The sequence below is a fragment of the Brachyhypopomus gauderio genome, chromosome 16 (genome assembly GCF_052324685.1).
Source record: "Brachyhypopomus gauderio isolate BG-103 chromosome 16, BGAUD_0.2, whole genome shotgun sequence".
Lineage (NCBI taxonomy): Eukaryota > Metazoa > Chordata > Actinopteri > Gymnotiformes > Hypopomidae > Brachyhypopomus > Brachyhypopomus gauderio.
Window position 1 is genome coordinate 3,654,830 of NC_135226.1, and position 16,985 is coordinate 3,671,814.

A 16,985-nucleotide genomic window follows, 5' to 3' on the forward strand; every position below is an offset into this window, starting at 1 on the left:
TGTTTTAAATGTCTTAATTTTGACTGTATGTTCTACATGATTACTTTTTGCCAAGGATAGCAGTTTGTTTCTTACATAAAACTGGTGAGTAAGTGTAGAGATATACTGTTTTCTGTCACTGAGGTGTATATTTAAGTGCTTTTGGTATAATTTACAGTGCTCCGTGTTCATAGTACCATTCATGTCTATGTAATACGTGTTTTGGAGGTGTATAGTTGGAGCTTGAAGCCTGATTCCAAAACCAACAATAAGGCACCCTCAACTCCTAACACCAACACTCAGTTTCTGTCCCCGAGATCATTTTAACCACATATGAGGGTAGTGGAATGTGTTCAAGACAGGCAGTGTTGCCTTTGTTTAAAATATATATTAAAACCTACTTAAAATAACTAGCTAATAGCAGAGGATAGTTAGATGTCTAGTAAATGGATAACAATTTGGGCAGGAGCTGTAATCGTTACACCATATCTGGGTAGTGTGCCTACAAGGTAAGTAAAAAAAATTAAACGAGAGCAAGTAGCCTACTGTACTCATGAGTGAGAAAATGGCCTCTCGCCTTGAGAAGAAATGCCGCAAGCACAGCAGCGCCGCCTCCTGGACAATATTAGTCTTGATAATGCGTTAGGAATTGTGGGGATAATTTATGTGACAGTTTTCGTAAACTTAAATAATAATGAATGTACCAAGTGTTAGGCTAAATAATATGGATGTAGATGCTAAAACTAAAAGGAGTGTTTAAGTGTCGATGAATTATGTTTGCTAAGATTTAATACGCAAATTATTAGGTTGATCCAAACATTACAATGTTTGTGATAGCGTACCCTATACCGCACTGAAACTAGTTTTCAGGAAAAATAAAAAAAAACATTTTCCAATAAGACAGTTAAGTTTAGTTGTTAAGCATTGCTTATCACTGGAAACTATAGCGTGGTGACGAGAAATTAAGAATGTTGCTTCCATGAACGGAGGAAATGGTTTCGTTTCCTGCTGTAGTTGGATATGCCGGTTGTTTCCTGTTGTAAAAACCTGAGGGAGGTCATGTGACCAGAAATGAGACAGCAATGGAGATGATTAGCCAAGTCTCAATTTAGGAAAAGTATGTTGCTTTCACCACCATGTTTTAGTAATCCTGATCAGTTGAGAAATACACAAATTCCAAACATCACATAATTTTACACCAACTGTAATTAGTTGATACCGCACCCAAACACTTTTGTACTTATTTAATAATTGTATTTTATGTACATGAATACACCCTACATCCATAAATACAAACCGTCCTGGCAGAGTCCAAAAGAGGGTCTTCAAATATCCATTTGTCACACAGCAAAGACAACAGTTTCCTCTCTCTCTCTCTCTCTCTCTCTCTCTCTCTCTCTCTCACACACACACACACACACACACACACACACACACACACACACCACACACACAGGGTAACAAAGTAACAACAGGGTAACAGTGTGGTATTAGAAATCATAAGCCATAATTCAAAGCAATGCATTAATTAATTCTCTTAAAATAATTATTTTATTTTATCCTAGGCCAATACACATATTTCCTCACCACCATCCCACCCCCACCACTCATGGGGGGCTGCCTTAAATTATGAAATCATTATGTCACAGTCACACAACCTTGAGATCTAATACTATTCTACGCTACTCTACACTGTTGCTTGCAATGTGGTATAATCAACTGAACAATCCACTAAGCGTGGTTTTATGTTTAAAAAAATTGTTTAACAGCATATCCAGTAATAAAATGTAATTTCACATATTCAAATATGCAAAATAATAATAAAAAAGACTTTACAATATAATACTTAATACATATTTCAATTTTCCCATTGTGTAATTGGGGCAGAATTCCCATTTCTAAATCACATTTAGCAAAACACTTTATAAAAATGTATACATCCATTTTCTCTTTGTGAATACATTCTCCTCTTGACCTAACAAATCTTACTCTGTCTACAAGAAGTACTGTAGCAAGACAAGTTCAATACATATTACAGTGGTTTGATCTATCATGGACATTACCATCTTATAATATTTCTACATAAAGATTTGGTCATATCATTCATAATATGTGGCTAAATAGCTGAGTGTAGGTGATAAAACCACCTTAAACTGCTCAAAAAGCATTTACCTCAGAGTTACACAATATCTCTAATGATGTCCTCCTTTACCTCTAGGGGGAGAGTGTCAAAAAGATGATCCTCCACAATGAAGAAGGTTTTTTTAAGATGACAACATTGGCCAAGTTCGCTTGGAAGGTAGTCTAAACAGTTTCCTTTTAGCTCCAACTGAGAGAGTTGTGTCAACTGTCCGACAGAGTCTGGGAGTGCTGTGATGCCATTGTCCCCCACACAGAGGACTTTCAGTTTGGTACATTGGAACAGCTGTTCGGGAAGAGACCTCAGCTTATTTCCACTGATAGCAAAGTGTTGCAGGTTTTGGAGAAGTCCTACCTCATCTGGAAGTAAAGATATGAAATTGTGACTGAGATCCAGGTACCTCAGCTTTGGAAGATGAAAGATGGCTGTACAAATGGTGTCCAGTTTGTTGTAGGAAAGGTACAGTGACTCTAGATTCTTCGCATAACTTACAGATGGTGAAATAGCTGTGATCTTGTTATGCCATAGTTTGAGGGATGTCAATCTTTTCAGGTACTGAAAGCTAATGACCTCTTCAGTGGTACAAATGCTGTTGGACTTCAAATCCAGCTCTTGTAGGTTAATCAAGCTGAAAATAGCATGGGGGATCTTCCCTAGCTCACAGTTATGGAGCTCCAGTTCAGTTAAACTTGTCATCTTCTTAAGACTGTTTAGAACCAACAGTTTAGTTCCATCATTGTGTATCACTAATTTGACAAGATGTGGTGAGAGGTCTGTGAGATTTGTGGGCATCTTGTTGAGATTGCTCTTAATATATAATTTCTTCAGGTGTCTTAAATCTTTTAGAGATTCTAAGCCAATCATTTTGTTGTGTTCTGAACTTAGGTTACCAACCAGATGCAGTTCTTTGAGATTCCTCAACAGATAAACCCATGGAGGAATTTCTGCAACATCTGTAAATTTCACATGAAGGCACTGCAAATTATCTCGAAAAAAAGTAAAAGCTGTTTGTTCAACCTTTGCAGGACAGTGGTACAGGTGTAGTTCCTTTAAATTCATCATTTGTGAGACCTTGGCTGAAATTCTCACTTCAGGAATAAGTTCTAATTTAAGAACTTCAATCTCTGTGAGGTCGAACACAGCATTGGGTAATCCTGAGAGCATGAACAGGTGTAGCTCTTGCTTGTCTTGGGCATTGCAGCTTACATGTTGCCTAAGTTTCTCAAATGTCCATTCATGATTAAGGCTAATTTCTCGCAGTTTATTCTCACTGACCTCAGACAAAAAAACTCCAAAACGTTTTGAGTGCAACTGATCATACTGATCGACCATATGCAGAAGAAAAGCAAAGTCATTCTTGACGTCAGGGATGTCGCTGAAGCTGCTCTCTTCTCTGACCTTTTCAAAAGAATACTCCTTCAGTGGCCGACGGAAGAGCCAGAAGAGAGCATACAGGCACACAAGGCCATAAAGGCATATTATGGCCATGAATGTGAAAAGGAGTTTTCTTAACATGAAGGCCATGTTGTGAGTGCAGAAAAATCTGTCATAACCAGTCAGGTGCTCAATTTTAGGTTCACAATAATGGCAGAAATTGATGGATGCTGCAAAAGTAGACGTATAGCTCAGGATTAAAATTAACTTTAGTGCTTTGATGATTGTTTGGGCAACATAGAGGTTGTAAATAAAGTCACTGTCTTCCACATGAGCTCGAAATGTCCTCACCTTCTCAAAAAGAGCCTTGGCCTGCTCACCATCTTTTTTGTCCAAAATGGTCATGCTTGGGCCTTCAGGAAGAGCAGAGAACTTCTCAGTTGAGAACCTTACCTCATCGCTCCCTAACATAGGTGTAGATGAACCAGCACTGTCGTCTCGACTGTCTGTGGATATTTGCTTAGGAGCCATCTTGCCAGCAATGATTCTCTGCTTGCTTTCTTCAGAGTCTTCACATGCTGTTTCAGACAGTGCTTTTGTGGTCCAGGGTGATTCAAAACATCTGTCCAGGATTGACACAAAGTGTTCAATCTTTGAGCTCGTTTTGGGGTATTTGAACCAAAAATTACTGCTTACCATCAACAAAACAGTGTGTATCAGAACAAGATAAGGAAAATACTTTGAGTACCAAGGCAAGGCTTTGTGGTAACACATTTGATTGACAAAAACGTACTGCTGATAGTCTAGGTTTGTTGGGCGGCCTCTTGGTTGAGGTACAGAACTGACCATCCTGCTTCTAATTGGAGTATGTTGAGTGAGATGCATGTCATGCACAATGTTGTCAGGAAGATCTTGAGGGGTTGAAGGTGCAGAACCCAGGGATGATGTGGAGGTCTCCAGCAGGTTCTCTATTGTGCAGTGACTCATTCTCAGGATCTCGTGCTTCTCCTCTACAATAGGAAGGCATGCCACTTGGTCTTTGGTTAATTGCATTGTCCCAGCAAAGATGGCTAACATCAACATGACTATCCCAAGATAGTCCATAAAGACGTCCCACCATGGCTTCAGTATTCGATATGTTGGCAAGACATCATTAAGTGAGGTGACTTCAGACAGAGAAAACATGTCTGCAAAAAACAATCACAAGACATTATAAACATGTAGACATTTGATTTGATTTATTATTAAATGCCTTTAATTTAACTGTGGGACAGCATTTTTATAAATTTTATAAATGTCTTACTCTGTTTTGCTATGTAGTATTAATAAATGCAATATAAATAAGTACATAACATTTTTACATTTTTTGGAGTAAACTTTTGTCATGGTTGTTCTTTAAGAAACTTGTGTTTAGGGTAACAAGATATTCATTTAAAAGAAAAGGGCTTAAAATGATACATAAATCTGCCTATATTTATAATTTAACCATATGATAAGTGTGTTGACAATGCTTTCAGATACTGAGTGAGTGGTTTGTTGACTCTGTGTGGCTCTTACTAGGTGGCACAGTATATATAATGTATACCTGTAAAGAACAAATAAAGAACAAATAAAAGTATTAACAGACAAATTGTGAGCCTTTCTGAATTAGATCAACAATGGGTAGAACCTCCAACACAGATGTGAGTGTCATGAATGGTTTGCTGCACTGAAGCACTGTGCATGCATGCGTCTATTGTGTAACACACAAGAAAAACATGAAGATTATTAACCAAAAAGTTGCCCAGAGGGTTCCAAGTCAAATGGGCTGGTATACACTGAAGCGTAGAAGTCACATGGGCTGGTGGTATACACTGACGGGTAGAAGTCACATGGGCTGATATACACTGACGGTTAGAAGTCACATGGGCTGATATACACTGAAGCATAGAAGTCACATGGGCTGATATACACTGAAGCGTAGAAGTCACATGGGCTGATATACACTGAAGCGTAGAAGTCACATGGGCTGATATACACTGAAGTATAGAAGGCTACTATCCAGTAACCTAAAACATTATTCATATTCTTCCCCAATTTAACAAATCAGTTAAATGTAATTTAAACACACTATGCACTCATTGACAATTTAAAGTGATATTCTGATAAAACTGAACTGACAAAAATTGAGTAAAATGGATGGTAGTTTTGAATCAGAAGTTGATTCTATTATTAGTATATGTTAAAAAGTTGTTACTTACAATCATAGGAATAACAGCCAAAGCACACAAAAAATGTTTCAGATCATCAATACTAAACACTGTATGCACTCACAAAACATGGCAGCCTGAATAATGACTAAGTAGTAAAACTGGAGACAATCAATGTGTTTCCCATTCTCTGTCATTCTCAATTTTAGAATGAATTTACACAAGTTTTTTTACAAGTTTGATCTATACACTGACAGCACATACCAATGATGTATCTCCATCATTAACGGAGCCAGACACAAGCTTAAAATGGAACTGGGCATTTTAATTTAAGCTTTTAGTAATTGTATTTATGTGACAGAGGCACATAATGTTGACATGATCCTCTAAAGGTCTAGACTTCGAATTGTTAGAATAAAGAATGCAGAACTGGAATACAACCAATTCAAAAAAGCAGGCCAATATGAATGTTGTCAGTATGTTCTCTAAATGCCCATCTTAACTACAAATAGTTTGGCTTCTCACCTTTATGTATTGTAATTTATGCACTTGTATCCTGAATTACTGTACCCTATTCAGGTTACACAGGCGTTCAGAAGCATGGTTAAGTGGCAGTCTCATGAGAAGTTTAGCATGTTCTCGTGACATTTGAGAAAGTAATGATAATGTATCTATATCTGAGGTAACTGTGAGGCTGTAGGATTTTCAGGCGGTACTGCTATTGTCTTCTAGGCATGTTCAGGCAACCTACACTAGAAATGCGCCTGCAGGCACACTGACATGTCAGCACAGGTTTATTAAAGGGACTTAAACAAGGCAAAGTGTTCAACCTGATCACATTCAGACTGCACTACAATATGCGGAGAAACGACCTATGTAACACCGGAAGGAACACACGAGAAAAGTGTTTACACAACAGCTCCGTTTATTGACTACACTTAAATACTATTAGTCTGTGCATGAACTTAGATAATAGTTCAGACCAGTCTCAACAAGATTACAATCATGAAAAATTATGTGCCGAGATCGATTAACTATTTTAGCACTGTTAAAACAACTATGTTGATAGTTTGTAACAAGTTGTAGCTTTTATTACTTTTAGAGCCAAAAAAACTGAACGCGGTGAATTGTGTTGAGTAGAAAAGCCCGAAAGTTCACTTGTGTGCATCAAACGGTTCGGCGTGTTCGGTGGGAGGACGTGATGGTGTGACGGACAAACGGGTCACTTACTGGTCTTGGGATGTTCTTACTTGCTTGACAAACTACACGCTGTATCCCATAGAGGTGTTTTCAGTAGAGTTATGCCCCAAGAACCGACAGACGGCGAGTTGGTGAATAGAGACGCAGTCTGTTAGTGTATGGGCGCTGAAGGCAGCGCCACGCAGCCCGACCATGGCGTGAGGAACTGGAGCTGCAGCACGATCATCAAACGTCAGTTTGAGAACACGCACGTGTCCCGTGGCTCGCGCTGCCGCGAGCGACTCACGTTTCTCATTGGACGATCACGTCGTTCAACGTCCAACGCTGTGGCGCTTATGCACTTTGCCTCCATCACCCGGTGGTTATAGATGCACCGCTCACTTATGAACTCCTTGAATTGGTCTCGGGAATTTTATTTGCACATTTATAATGATCTAACACATTTTAGAGAGTTTCTGTTGATATCAAATATTAACAGTTTTGTTAATTTAGGGTTTATTTTTTTACACTAAATGTGACTTCCTAAGAGTGACAGAAGAATGAGACTACTTTACGAAACTGACGTGAGGAACAACAGTGGAACTGATTCTGTGCTAAACTCTTCCGTTAATAGAAAGCTTAATAAAAAACTAAGCGATTCTTAATAAGTATAACAGCACTGTAAAATGTCATTCTATCTGAATATAGCCATTATGCACTCTTCCCCTCTCTCTATCTCTCTCTCTTCCTCTCCCTCTCTCTCTCTCTCTCTTCATCACTCTCCCTCTCTCTCTATCTCCCTCTCTCTCCCCCCTCTCTCTCTCTCTCCCTCTCTCCCTCCCTCCCTCCCTCCCTCTCTCTCTCTCTCTCCCTCCCTCTCTCTCTCTCTCTCCCTCCCTCTCTCTCTCTCTCTCTCTCTCTTTCTCTCTCTCTCTCTCTCTATGAGTAGGATCCAGTTATGCCCAGCTCAAACAGACTTTCTTATAGGAACGTATTGTTGAGTTGGCACAGTAGGCGGTGTAGGAAGTGTCTAAAGCAACTGAAACCTCCCCTGGATGGTTTCTTCAGGTTTCAGCCAGTTTGCATGAGGAATATGCTGACATCACCCTCGCCCAACATTTACGCGTTAGAGAATTAACTCAGGTCTGTCTTGACATTTTGACAATAGTTGGTGAAATGTAATGTAGGTAACTGCCGGGCAAACTGACATTTTAAAAAATCTAATTATGTAAGCAATGATGCAAGAAATTCATTGTCCTCTTTCTTCCAACAGAGGGGCCTCAGTAAAGTTTTGTCATTTATCTTTTTCAATAAATATTGAAAATCCATTGTTATATCAAAATACATTACTGATGCCGTTGGACTTCTATGTTATATCTCTGCGATTTAAATAAAAATAAAGATATGAATGATACCATTAAGGTGTACTATTGATGACATGGCGGCTAGGCTCTGCTGACACTGCATGCAACATAGCATGGATTTATTTAGCCCCAAAATGAATATAAATCTAAAACATAAAGTATTATTCCAATTTATAATGTATCTTAGGGTACACACTCCCATTTAACAATGACAATGTAGTTGTTTTGCAGTTAATTTGAAGGGTGGGAACAAAATTATTTTGTCCCGTCTAAACTGATTATTGAAATATATGGTTTTAAGATTGTAATTCACGTAACAAATACGTTTAAATTAGGAGAAACGTTAAGATGTAGTCGTTAAAAACTGGTGTTAACCAACTCAACTCCAGCATATCTGACTCACCTAATTTTGTCTTCTGAAGTCCTGCATTAGCTGGACCAAGCACAATAAATTTGTGTCAGTGGTAAAACCTGCAGGAATGTATACCTTCAGTAGAATGGTTGGTTACCAATGACAGAAATGAATCACTTTGACCAGAATATATTGAATAGACTATTTGTACCAATAACAAATCTTTTTGTGTGTAACGGTATGTTGTATTTTGGCCCCTGCGAGACGCCGGAAGCGAGTCACGTGATGTGGTAACTCTATAAGTGAGGGTGACGCCGCCATTGTTGCAGCTGAGTCCAGATAGAGTGACAGTATGGCGTCAACGAGCCGGTCAGTACATTGCGTGTTTTTCACGGTACACTTCTAAACATAGTTTCGCATATACATATTTAAAACCATAATAGTTTAATAATAAATATTCGTGATGAACCACAACAAATCGTCGTGCATTTGAAACTGAATATATGTGCCTTGGTGAACAAGCACACATTGTTTCAGTTAGCCAGCCAGAGGGTAGCTTAGCTAGCTAGCCGTGCGGCTAGCGACACTACCGCGCTGGTGAACAGTAACACGGGTTAATGATGATGAGTTACCGGGCACAGGTCGTACCCACCGCGGGGTGGTGGTAGAGGTCGTGATGCCACACAACCAGCATATGCGACTCTGTCATTGTTCTTTTACGAGTAAAACCATAAGATACTGGTGGGGTACCCACAATGCAATGGGCGGACGCGAGAGAACACTACGCACCGCTTGTTAGCAACATTGCTAGCATTGCTAACATTGCTAACATTAGCCAACATTGCTAACATTCCTAGCTAGCGTTTAGCTTAGCAGCTAACTGGCTACAAACAGTAGCTAATGGAAACATGTCGACGACGTTCAGCCCGTTACACAGCGGGCAGCTCGGTCACGGTTACCGGCTCACCTGCTGCACACACCGCCGTAGCACCACATCGGTCCGTCCGTTAACGTTAGTGTGAGGGGTGAGCGGGGAGCCTGCACGACTAACCACCACAGCCGGCTGGTAATTAGACTTTACACACACACACACCAGCTCGGATCCGTGAGGGAATTAAAGTTACATCATATAACACGTGTCTAGAAATTAGGCTGCGTTTTACACTAATAATATTTCAGCAGATTTACATAAACGGGGAACTCTTGGCTGGTGATGGACACTAAACCCAGCACAGAGAAACACAGGTGTGCTGGTTCTGTTGGAGGCTGTGTCTGTAGGTTATGGGGCTCTGTGTTGTCTGACGTGATGTAACACGTTTCCTGTAAATCTGTTTGTCTCTCCTTACACTAAAGACTTCTGGTTTGAGGGATACACATAACGGTTTTTCAGTTATTTTTGGATACGAGAGAAGTTAAATCCAACGCCATCAGTTTAACCACAAGCGGTATTAACAGACTTGATAAGCAAGTGCTGTAATTTCAAACAGCTCCTTGTTGTACTGTCTCACCTGTATGACCTTGTAGTACTGTCTCACCTGTATGAATGTATTAAGACCCCGAGCTCTCATTCACTGCAGTTTGTTCCAACATCCACGTTGTCACATTACACAAGTGGCATTTGTGAATCTCACAGAATTTTTGGTTTGCACACTATAGGCCTAGTACTGGACCGTCATTATAGGACTGCACAAGTCATGCTAGGCAGAAAGGGGGAAGCCCAAAACGGCAGACAACAGTATATCTATTAATATGTATTCATAGTACATTGTCAGAGTTGGTGTCTGTTAAAGCTGTTTGTATTTGCTAAGATAAAGTGTCTAACAAGGACATTAAGGCAATCTGCTTAGCATATGTGGTTGCTGATGAGTTAGTGTCTTGTGTAATAGTTGCGTGATGTGTAGCTGAGTGGTTTGGCATGTGTGCGGCCAGGAAAAAGGAGACTGAACTGGGGTTGGAGAAGATTATGCAACGTCATTGGGACATGTGCTTTGCATACTAACATACCAAAACAGTGCAGTGTACATGACCTGGAATGCATTCCCCAGTCCAGTAGCTGTGTATTCTTGGCTTGCAGTTTGTCATAAATCCATCTGATAGAGGTGAGATGAGTAAATATTATGAATTGGCCAATAAATCGGCATGACTCATTTCTGATCACAATGGGAGCATCGCCGTATTCAAGAAACACTGTTCATGTTTCCTAAAGATAACTGGAGCGGTTAGAACCTGTAAAGAGCTGGTGTTCTAGCTCTGTCGAATTCAAGACACACAGTAAAAATAGTTGATTGGCTGGTTAATGCATTAAGCGTGTTTGTTTTAACTCGATGTTTATTTTAGTGTGTAATGAAAATGTATCGTCTCGCTACTTCCTCCATATTGGACTTCCTCCAGCTGCACACTTCGACTTTTGAGAAGTTATTTATAAATGACAACGGTGTGATGTTTTTGCAGTGGAGATGCTCTTCCCAGAGTGCAGTGCCCCAACCACCCTGATGCCATCCTGGTTGAGGACTACAGGGCGGGAGACATGATCTGTCCAGAATGTGGCCTGGTAGTAGGTATGTGCTCAGAGTGCATTGTGGGTCGCTCCTGACGGCATGCTCACTTGGTTGAATGTTGTCCGTCATGATCAGGGACTTCTGACTGCCAGGTTCACTGTATACCAAGTTAGAACTTTAAAACATTACATTGCATTCTTCTCCACACTAACACATGCAGATAGAGTTGCACGTCACAACTTCATAGACTTTTGCAGGCAATTTTAGATCATTATTCTTGTAGAAATTGGTTCTTTATAATGAACACTTTTAAAAATCTGTTTGTGTACACATACAGCAAACAAATGATCAGTTAACAGGTAGTCTCTCAGGCAGGCGCCCTTGGAGGGGCCGTGGAGGTCTTGTTGTCTATCCAGCTAATGTGTTCTTTATACAGGATATTCATCAGACATGTAGACAAATGCAGCTCTAAAATCTCCACTTGTCTGTCATTTGTCTGTCACTTGTCTGTGTTGTCTCCATCTCCTGTCCTCTCACTAACACGTTCTCCACATCAGGTGATCGCGTTATTGATGTGGGCTCAGAATGGAGGACGTTCACAAACGAAAAGGCCACCAAAGACCCGTCCCGTGTTGGCGATGCACAGAACCCTCTTTTGAATGGGGCCGATCTAACCACAATGATCAGCAAGGTAAGATGGCCTTTATCACAACTCACCTAGACACGTAAGGCAAGGTAAACACGGAGACCTGTTTAACCTGTCAGGATTTCTGTGCTTCTCCTGTTTGCAACATGTATAAAGATGCCGGGTTAACCTAGATTGTTCAAACAGAAAATGCCCGTGGTCTGATTCAGTCATGGTGCTGTTGAGACTGCTCCGTCACTGAAACAATACCTGGTCAGCCGTGCTCCTGCTGACACGGAGAATGTTGATCAGAGAATGATGTGTGATGACTGCACATGACAGCTGGGCTGCAGTCCCTCTTCACCCCCGTACACTCGACCTCTAACAGGGGTGTACCTACTAAACTCACCTTGTAGGCCCAGGGGGTGAGCATGTGTGCGTACATCTGGTCAGCATACCTCCAGACTGCTTTTACACGATGGAGATACATTTACGTGAAGTCAGTTTAGTCCATGTTTGTCGACTTGCAGCACATAGTAATTAAAGCCAAAGTCTACTCACACTTGCCTGTTCCACACATTAATGCTCAAGGCTCCCCGATCCAGTTGATCAAGCTGACGAGCTTTCCTGGCCACAGGCGTTTCTTCCTTTCTATGATTATTTTGATGTGTGAATCTCTCGTGACCATCTGCCCATGTGACTAGGGCACGGGTGCGGCCAGCTTCGATGAGTTTGGCAACTCCAAATACCAGAATCGTAGAACCATGAGCAGCTCCGACAGAGCCATGCTGAACGCCTTCAAAGAGATCAGTACCATGGCGGACAGGATCAACCTGCCCAGGAACATCATAGTAAGTGCCTCCTTCATAGTAGGTAGTAGTCATTGTTTCAGGTGCCAGCTACTAGTTTCATTTTATAATCCAGAAGACCACAGCGCACAGTTCTGTTTGTTTGAATTGATAAGGCCACTTCAAAAAGAGGACGAATCCCCAACAAACCCAGACAACAAAACAAAAATGCACTGACAAGAACTGAGAATTATCACATGAATGAAGGCAGTCTTACCACAACTACAGTCAGGGGAAAAATGCTTTAGTGATGGCATAAAAATGTATAAGCCGATATGAGTGGTTTTTTTCACACATTGGGAAGATTTTTAAATTAATTTTATAACTAAAATATAAATAATGCCCAAAATAAATTATAAAATGCACTAGTACAGAAAGACCAAAATTCTTTTTTTTTTTTTGGCACAATGTGTGTGTTCCATGCAAGATTTTTTTTAATGCATTTTTTAAAAATGGGACATGGAAAAATGTCTGGGAGAGGTTTATGTAACAGGACGGTTTCAGGGGCTTTCCCAGAGTGACGAGACCAGCCAGTCTTTATCTAAATAAACTAGTTTAACATGATTTACTTCAATTGTTAAGACTCAGCAGGATCATGTAAACGTCTCACACCCAAACTGAACGTGTTCAAGTGGAAGTCCAGGCTAGAAATAGAAGGGACACCTGGGGAATGAGGGGGCGTGGCACCTGGGGAATGAGGGGGCGTGGCACCTGGGGAGTGAGGGGGCGTGGCACCTGGGGAATGAGGGGGCGTGGCACCTGGGGAATGAGGGGGCGTGGCACCTGGGGAATGAGGGGGCGTGGCACCTGGGGAATGAGGGGGCGTGGCACCTGGGGAATGAGGGGGCGTGGCACCTGGGGAATGAGGGGGCGTGGCACCTGGGGAATGAGGGGGCGTGGCACCTGGGGAATGAGGGGGCGTGGTCGATTGTCTGCATGTAATTGAATGTGCCTCTCTGCTGAACCTTTCAATTTTGTGCATCCACCAGGATCGCACAAATAACTTGTTTAAACAAGTTTATGAGCAGAAGAGCCTTAAAGGCAGGAGTAACGACGCCATCGCCTCCGCCTGCCTCTACATTGCATGCAGACAGGAGGGGGTCCCCAGAACATTTAAAGGTAAGTGCGTTTCCTGTGGGGGTCGCGAGAGCCAAACTTCATTTTGACCTCTTACACCACATTCACGGCCACATCACACCTACAAGTGTGAACAAAGTGGCAGGTGTAAACAAATCCTGCGGTGTTTTCGCATTAGTGAGAAAGTACCTGTCCAAAGGATAATGACGTGATTAGGTTATTTTAACAAGTCTCATCCGTATGAGTTCATTGGAATGGAATTTGCAGCAGTTTCCATCACTGCTGCTGCAAACGCGTAGTTGTAAGTAGTGATCGACCGATATGGGTTTTTTGATGGCTGATGCCGATATTTGGATGGCAGTAGTGGCCGATGGCCTATATGTAAAACCGATATAAATTTTTATTATTATTATTATTTTTTAACTAATAAAATACTATAATAAAAACCAATACACAAAACTAAAGAACTCAAACATTTATTTAGCACAGTCTGCTCTTACAAGACCTCCGGCTAAAAAAAAACAAAGCTAGGGCATTTCAGCCTTCCTGGACGGAAGACTATGGTGGTGTGTATGTCAAAGATCGTGCTGTGTGTACACTGTGCTATCACAACGAGGCAGTTTTCGAGACAAAACACAAGACGTATTAAGATCCTGTCGAAAGAGCCGAAGCCGTTAAACATGCTGTGGCTAGGTATGGTTATTCTGATTACATGACAATAATAATAATTTTATTTGTAAACAGTGTTCTCAAGTCTCACGCTTTGAGCAAGTTAGACAAAATCTCCCGGTTTTGTAGAATGCGCGGATATATGTCGCATATTTGTTATGCCAGTCGTATCATCATATTTCGTCGTAGTTGAAATATGCACAGTGGCTGCTGCTGCTGCGGTACGCACAGTGGCACATAAGGAACATTATCTCCTTATTTGCGCTGGTACGTCACTTTAAAGTCCATTTCAATATTTCCCAGCACGTAAAACATTTTTTAATTAAGTTAAATATCTATACATATACTCGAAATTATTCGAAATAATTCGCTTTTTATCACATTATTTAATGGTTGTTTATTTTCAAAACACCCAATCTTAACGTCCTCACGTTCTCTCATGTTTTGTCCTGGAATTACAAGAGGCTCGTATTTGTTAACGTAATACAAGAGAACTGTTCAGTCAGACAGATATTTGTTGTGAAACGAAGTGGTTACAATTTCAAGCATTTTCAAGTACTTTAGCCTAAATTCCAGAACTTTTCAAACCTGGAACACAATGCAACATTAAAATTCGTCAGGTAAATGTTTTTCCTTTCTTTTCTGCGCTCCAGATTTCTGTATTTACTTTAACTTTATCCACCACTGTATTTCCCGCTGTTGGGCGGGTACCAGCCGGCTACAGTCGGTGCTGGATCAAACCATTTTTCAGTGGGAGGTGGGGGTGTATGCACTTAATGGAAAATATGCAGATAGGTAAAAAAAAAACATATATTTTAGCCATTGAGCTTATTTTGAGTACAGAAATTTATAGTAATGAAATATTTCAAGATTATTTAAAATTATAGACTTTAAATAAAAATAAATTGCTGGGCTCTTTGATGGGCCCCCCTGGCGCTGGGGCCCGGGACAACAGACCCGGTTGTCCCCCCCTGTCGACGGGGCTGCCTGCAATGTAAGCTATGCTAACGAGTTAGCCTTAGCAAGCGCAGCCGACTGAAAATACTAAATAACTCTTGGTGTCTGGGCTATCAGCTCAGTCATTTATGATCACAGATGACTGAGTGTATGTTACCAAGAGCAGCCATTAACAATAGTGAGAGCTGAAGGAGAAAAAATTATTCTTACCATTTTCTCTGATGAGACGGCATTCAGATGCAGGTTGAAGGCTTGTACTCCTGTACCTGTGCTCTCACTGATGTCTTCCTGTAAGTGGCAAAATGGACGCAAGGGGGCGCTTTACCAGTCAGAATGACAGAGCTGCCCACAGCATTGCCTGTGTGCATTGTGTAAATATTGGCCGATGCCGATAATCTAAAAATGCCAAAAATCGGCCCGATATATCGGTCAATCACAAGTTGTAAGTATTTCGGTTGAAAACGATTCTTTCCATGGTTGAGGAAGAGGAAGCACAGGCCTCTGCTGAACCTGTACCTGCACTCCTTTAGTTTAGTTTGGCAAGTATGTTTTTGACTGACTACATGTCTCTGAATATTGGAGAATTGCCATAGGATCTAAGTTTAGTGAATGTATAAATGTCTCTTTTGTCTCCCCTGTGCTCAAGTGATTCACATTGATTTGTAGAGAAATATATGGCACGTGGTTTGTGTCTCCATCATTTGGTACCTTTGCTGCCGGCAGAAATCTGCGCCGTGTCCCGGATCTCGAAGAAGGAGATCGGCCGATGCTTCAAGCTCATCCTGAAGGCGCTGGAGACGAGCGTGGACCTCATCACCACGGGAGACTTCATGTCTCGTTTCTGTTCCAACCTGGGCTTGCCCAAGCATGTGCAGATGGCGGCCACCTTCATCGCCAGGAAGGCGGTGGAGCTGGACCTGGTGCCGGGCCGCAGCCCCATCTCCGTGGCAGCCGCCGCCATCTACATGGCCTCCCAGGCCTCGGCCGACAAGAAGACCCAGAAAGGTGAGATGTGCTGTCTGTGGCCTGCTGGAATAGATTCTTTGTGGGTTCTTCATGGAATTAATTGGTGACGCAGGCATCAATACAAAGCAGGATGAGTCCAAACAGCAGCATTTGTTTTCTTGTCGATTTGTCCAGAGTCACTTCAGCTCGTGATGTTATGACTTGTTTGAAGGTGGCAGTTGGCATTGGATTCATCTTCAAACTTTGACCTTTGCACAGAAATTGGTGATATAGCAGGAGTGGCTGACGTGACCATCCGCCAGTCCTACCGCCTCATCTACCCACGCGCCGCAGATCTCTTTCCCGCAGACTTCAAATTTGACACCCCGGTGGACAAGCTTCCTCAGCTGTGAACGCCCCCGCGGCCTGGGCATCTGCTTCTTTCTACCAGGATGTGGGGGGTTTTGTACCGAATTAAATAGGTTTGCTCTTCTGACTTTAAGCCTTTTTCAAAGGTGATGGGCAGGGATTTAACACAAGTACAGGAGACACATTCCAAGGTTTAACACGCATTGCAATCTATACTTGACTGAATTTCACTTGTGTATATATTGTATATATGTCTAAGTGAGGCTTTAATTGGTCAGAATTAAGCAATTTCATACTGTAAACATTTTCTTTTGTAGGAAATGGGTGAGTTTTGTTAGTGTGTGTGCATATTTAGTAATTTAAACAATAAATGCTTTTCAGAAAAGCATGCTGGAGAACTTGTGAATTTCAATAACGAGG

The 16,985-nt window shown here is 41.4% G+C and overlaps 2 protein-coding genes across 2 annotated transcripts; one reads left to right on the forward strand and one right to left on the reverse strand.

The window, feature by feature from the left end:
- Positions 1-1,208: 1,208 nt before the first annotated feature.
- lrrc8da (leucine rich repeat containing 8 VRAC subunit Da) lies at positions 1,209-7,142 on the reverse strand. The gene is made up of 2 exons (XM_076976721.1): positions 6,913-7,142; positions 1,209-4,680 (listed from the first exon to the last, which is right to left on the reverse strand). Exon 2 carries the CDS (start codon positions 4,676-4,678, stop codon positions 2,159-2,161), a length of 2,520 nt encoding a protein of 839 aa, XP_076832836.1. The 5' UTR covers positions 4,679-4,680; positions 6,913-7,142; the 3' UTR covers positions 1,209-2,158.
- Positions 7,143-8,816: 1,674 nt separating this feature from the next.
- gtf2b (general transcription factor IIB) lies at positions 8,817-16,953 on the forward strand. Its single transcript, XM_076977427.1, has 7 exons — positions 8,817-8,946; positions 11,029-11,135; positions 11,633-11,766; positions 12,405-12,551; positions 13,538-13,667; positions 15,975-16,256; positions 16,476-16,953. Exons 1-7 carry the CDS (start codon positions 8,930-8,932, stop codon positions 16,607-16,609), a joined length of 951 nt encoding a protein of 316 aa, XP_076833542.1. The 5' UTR covers positions 8,817-8,929; the 3' UTR covers positions 16,610-16,953.
- Positions 16,954-16,985: the final 32 nt, after the last annotated feature.

Bases quoted from the DNA above. Each gene is read 5' to 3' on its own strand.
- lrrc8da (XM_076976721.1), bottom strand. From the start codon at position 4,678: ATGTTTTCTCTGTCTGAAGTCACCTCACTTAATGATGTCTTGCCAACA.
- gtf2b (XM_076977427.1), top strand. The intron at 12,552-13,537 runs GTAAGTGCCTCC...TGCATCCACCAG, and splicing joins ACCTGCCCAGGAACATCATA to GATCGCACAAATAACTTGTT. The intron at 16,257-16,475 runs GTGAGATGTGCT...ACCTTTGCACAG, and splicing joins CGACAAGAAGACCCAGAAAG to AAATTGGTGATATAGCAGGA.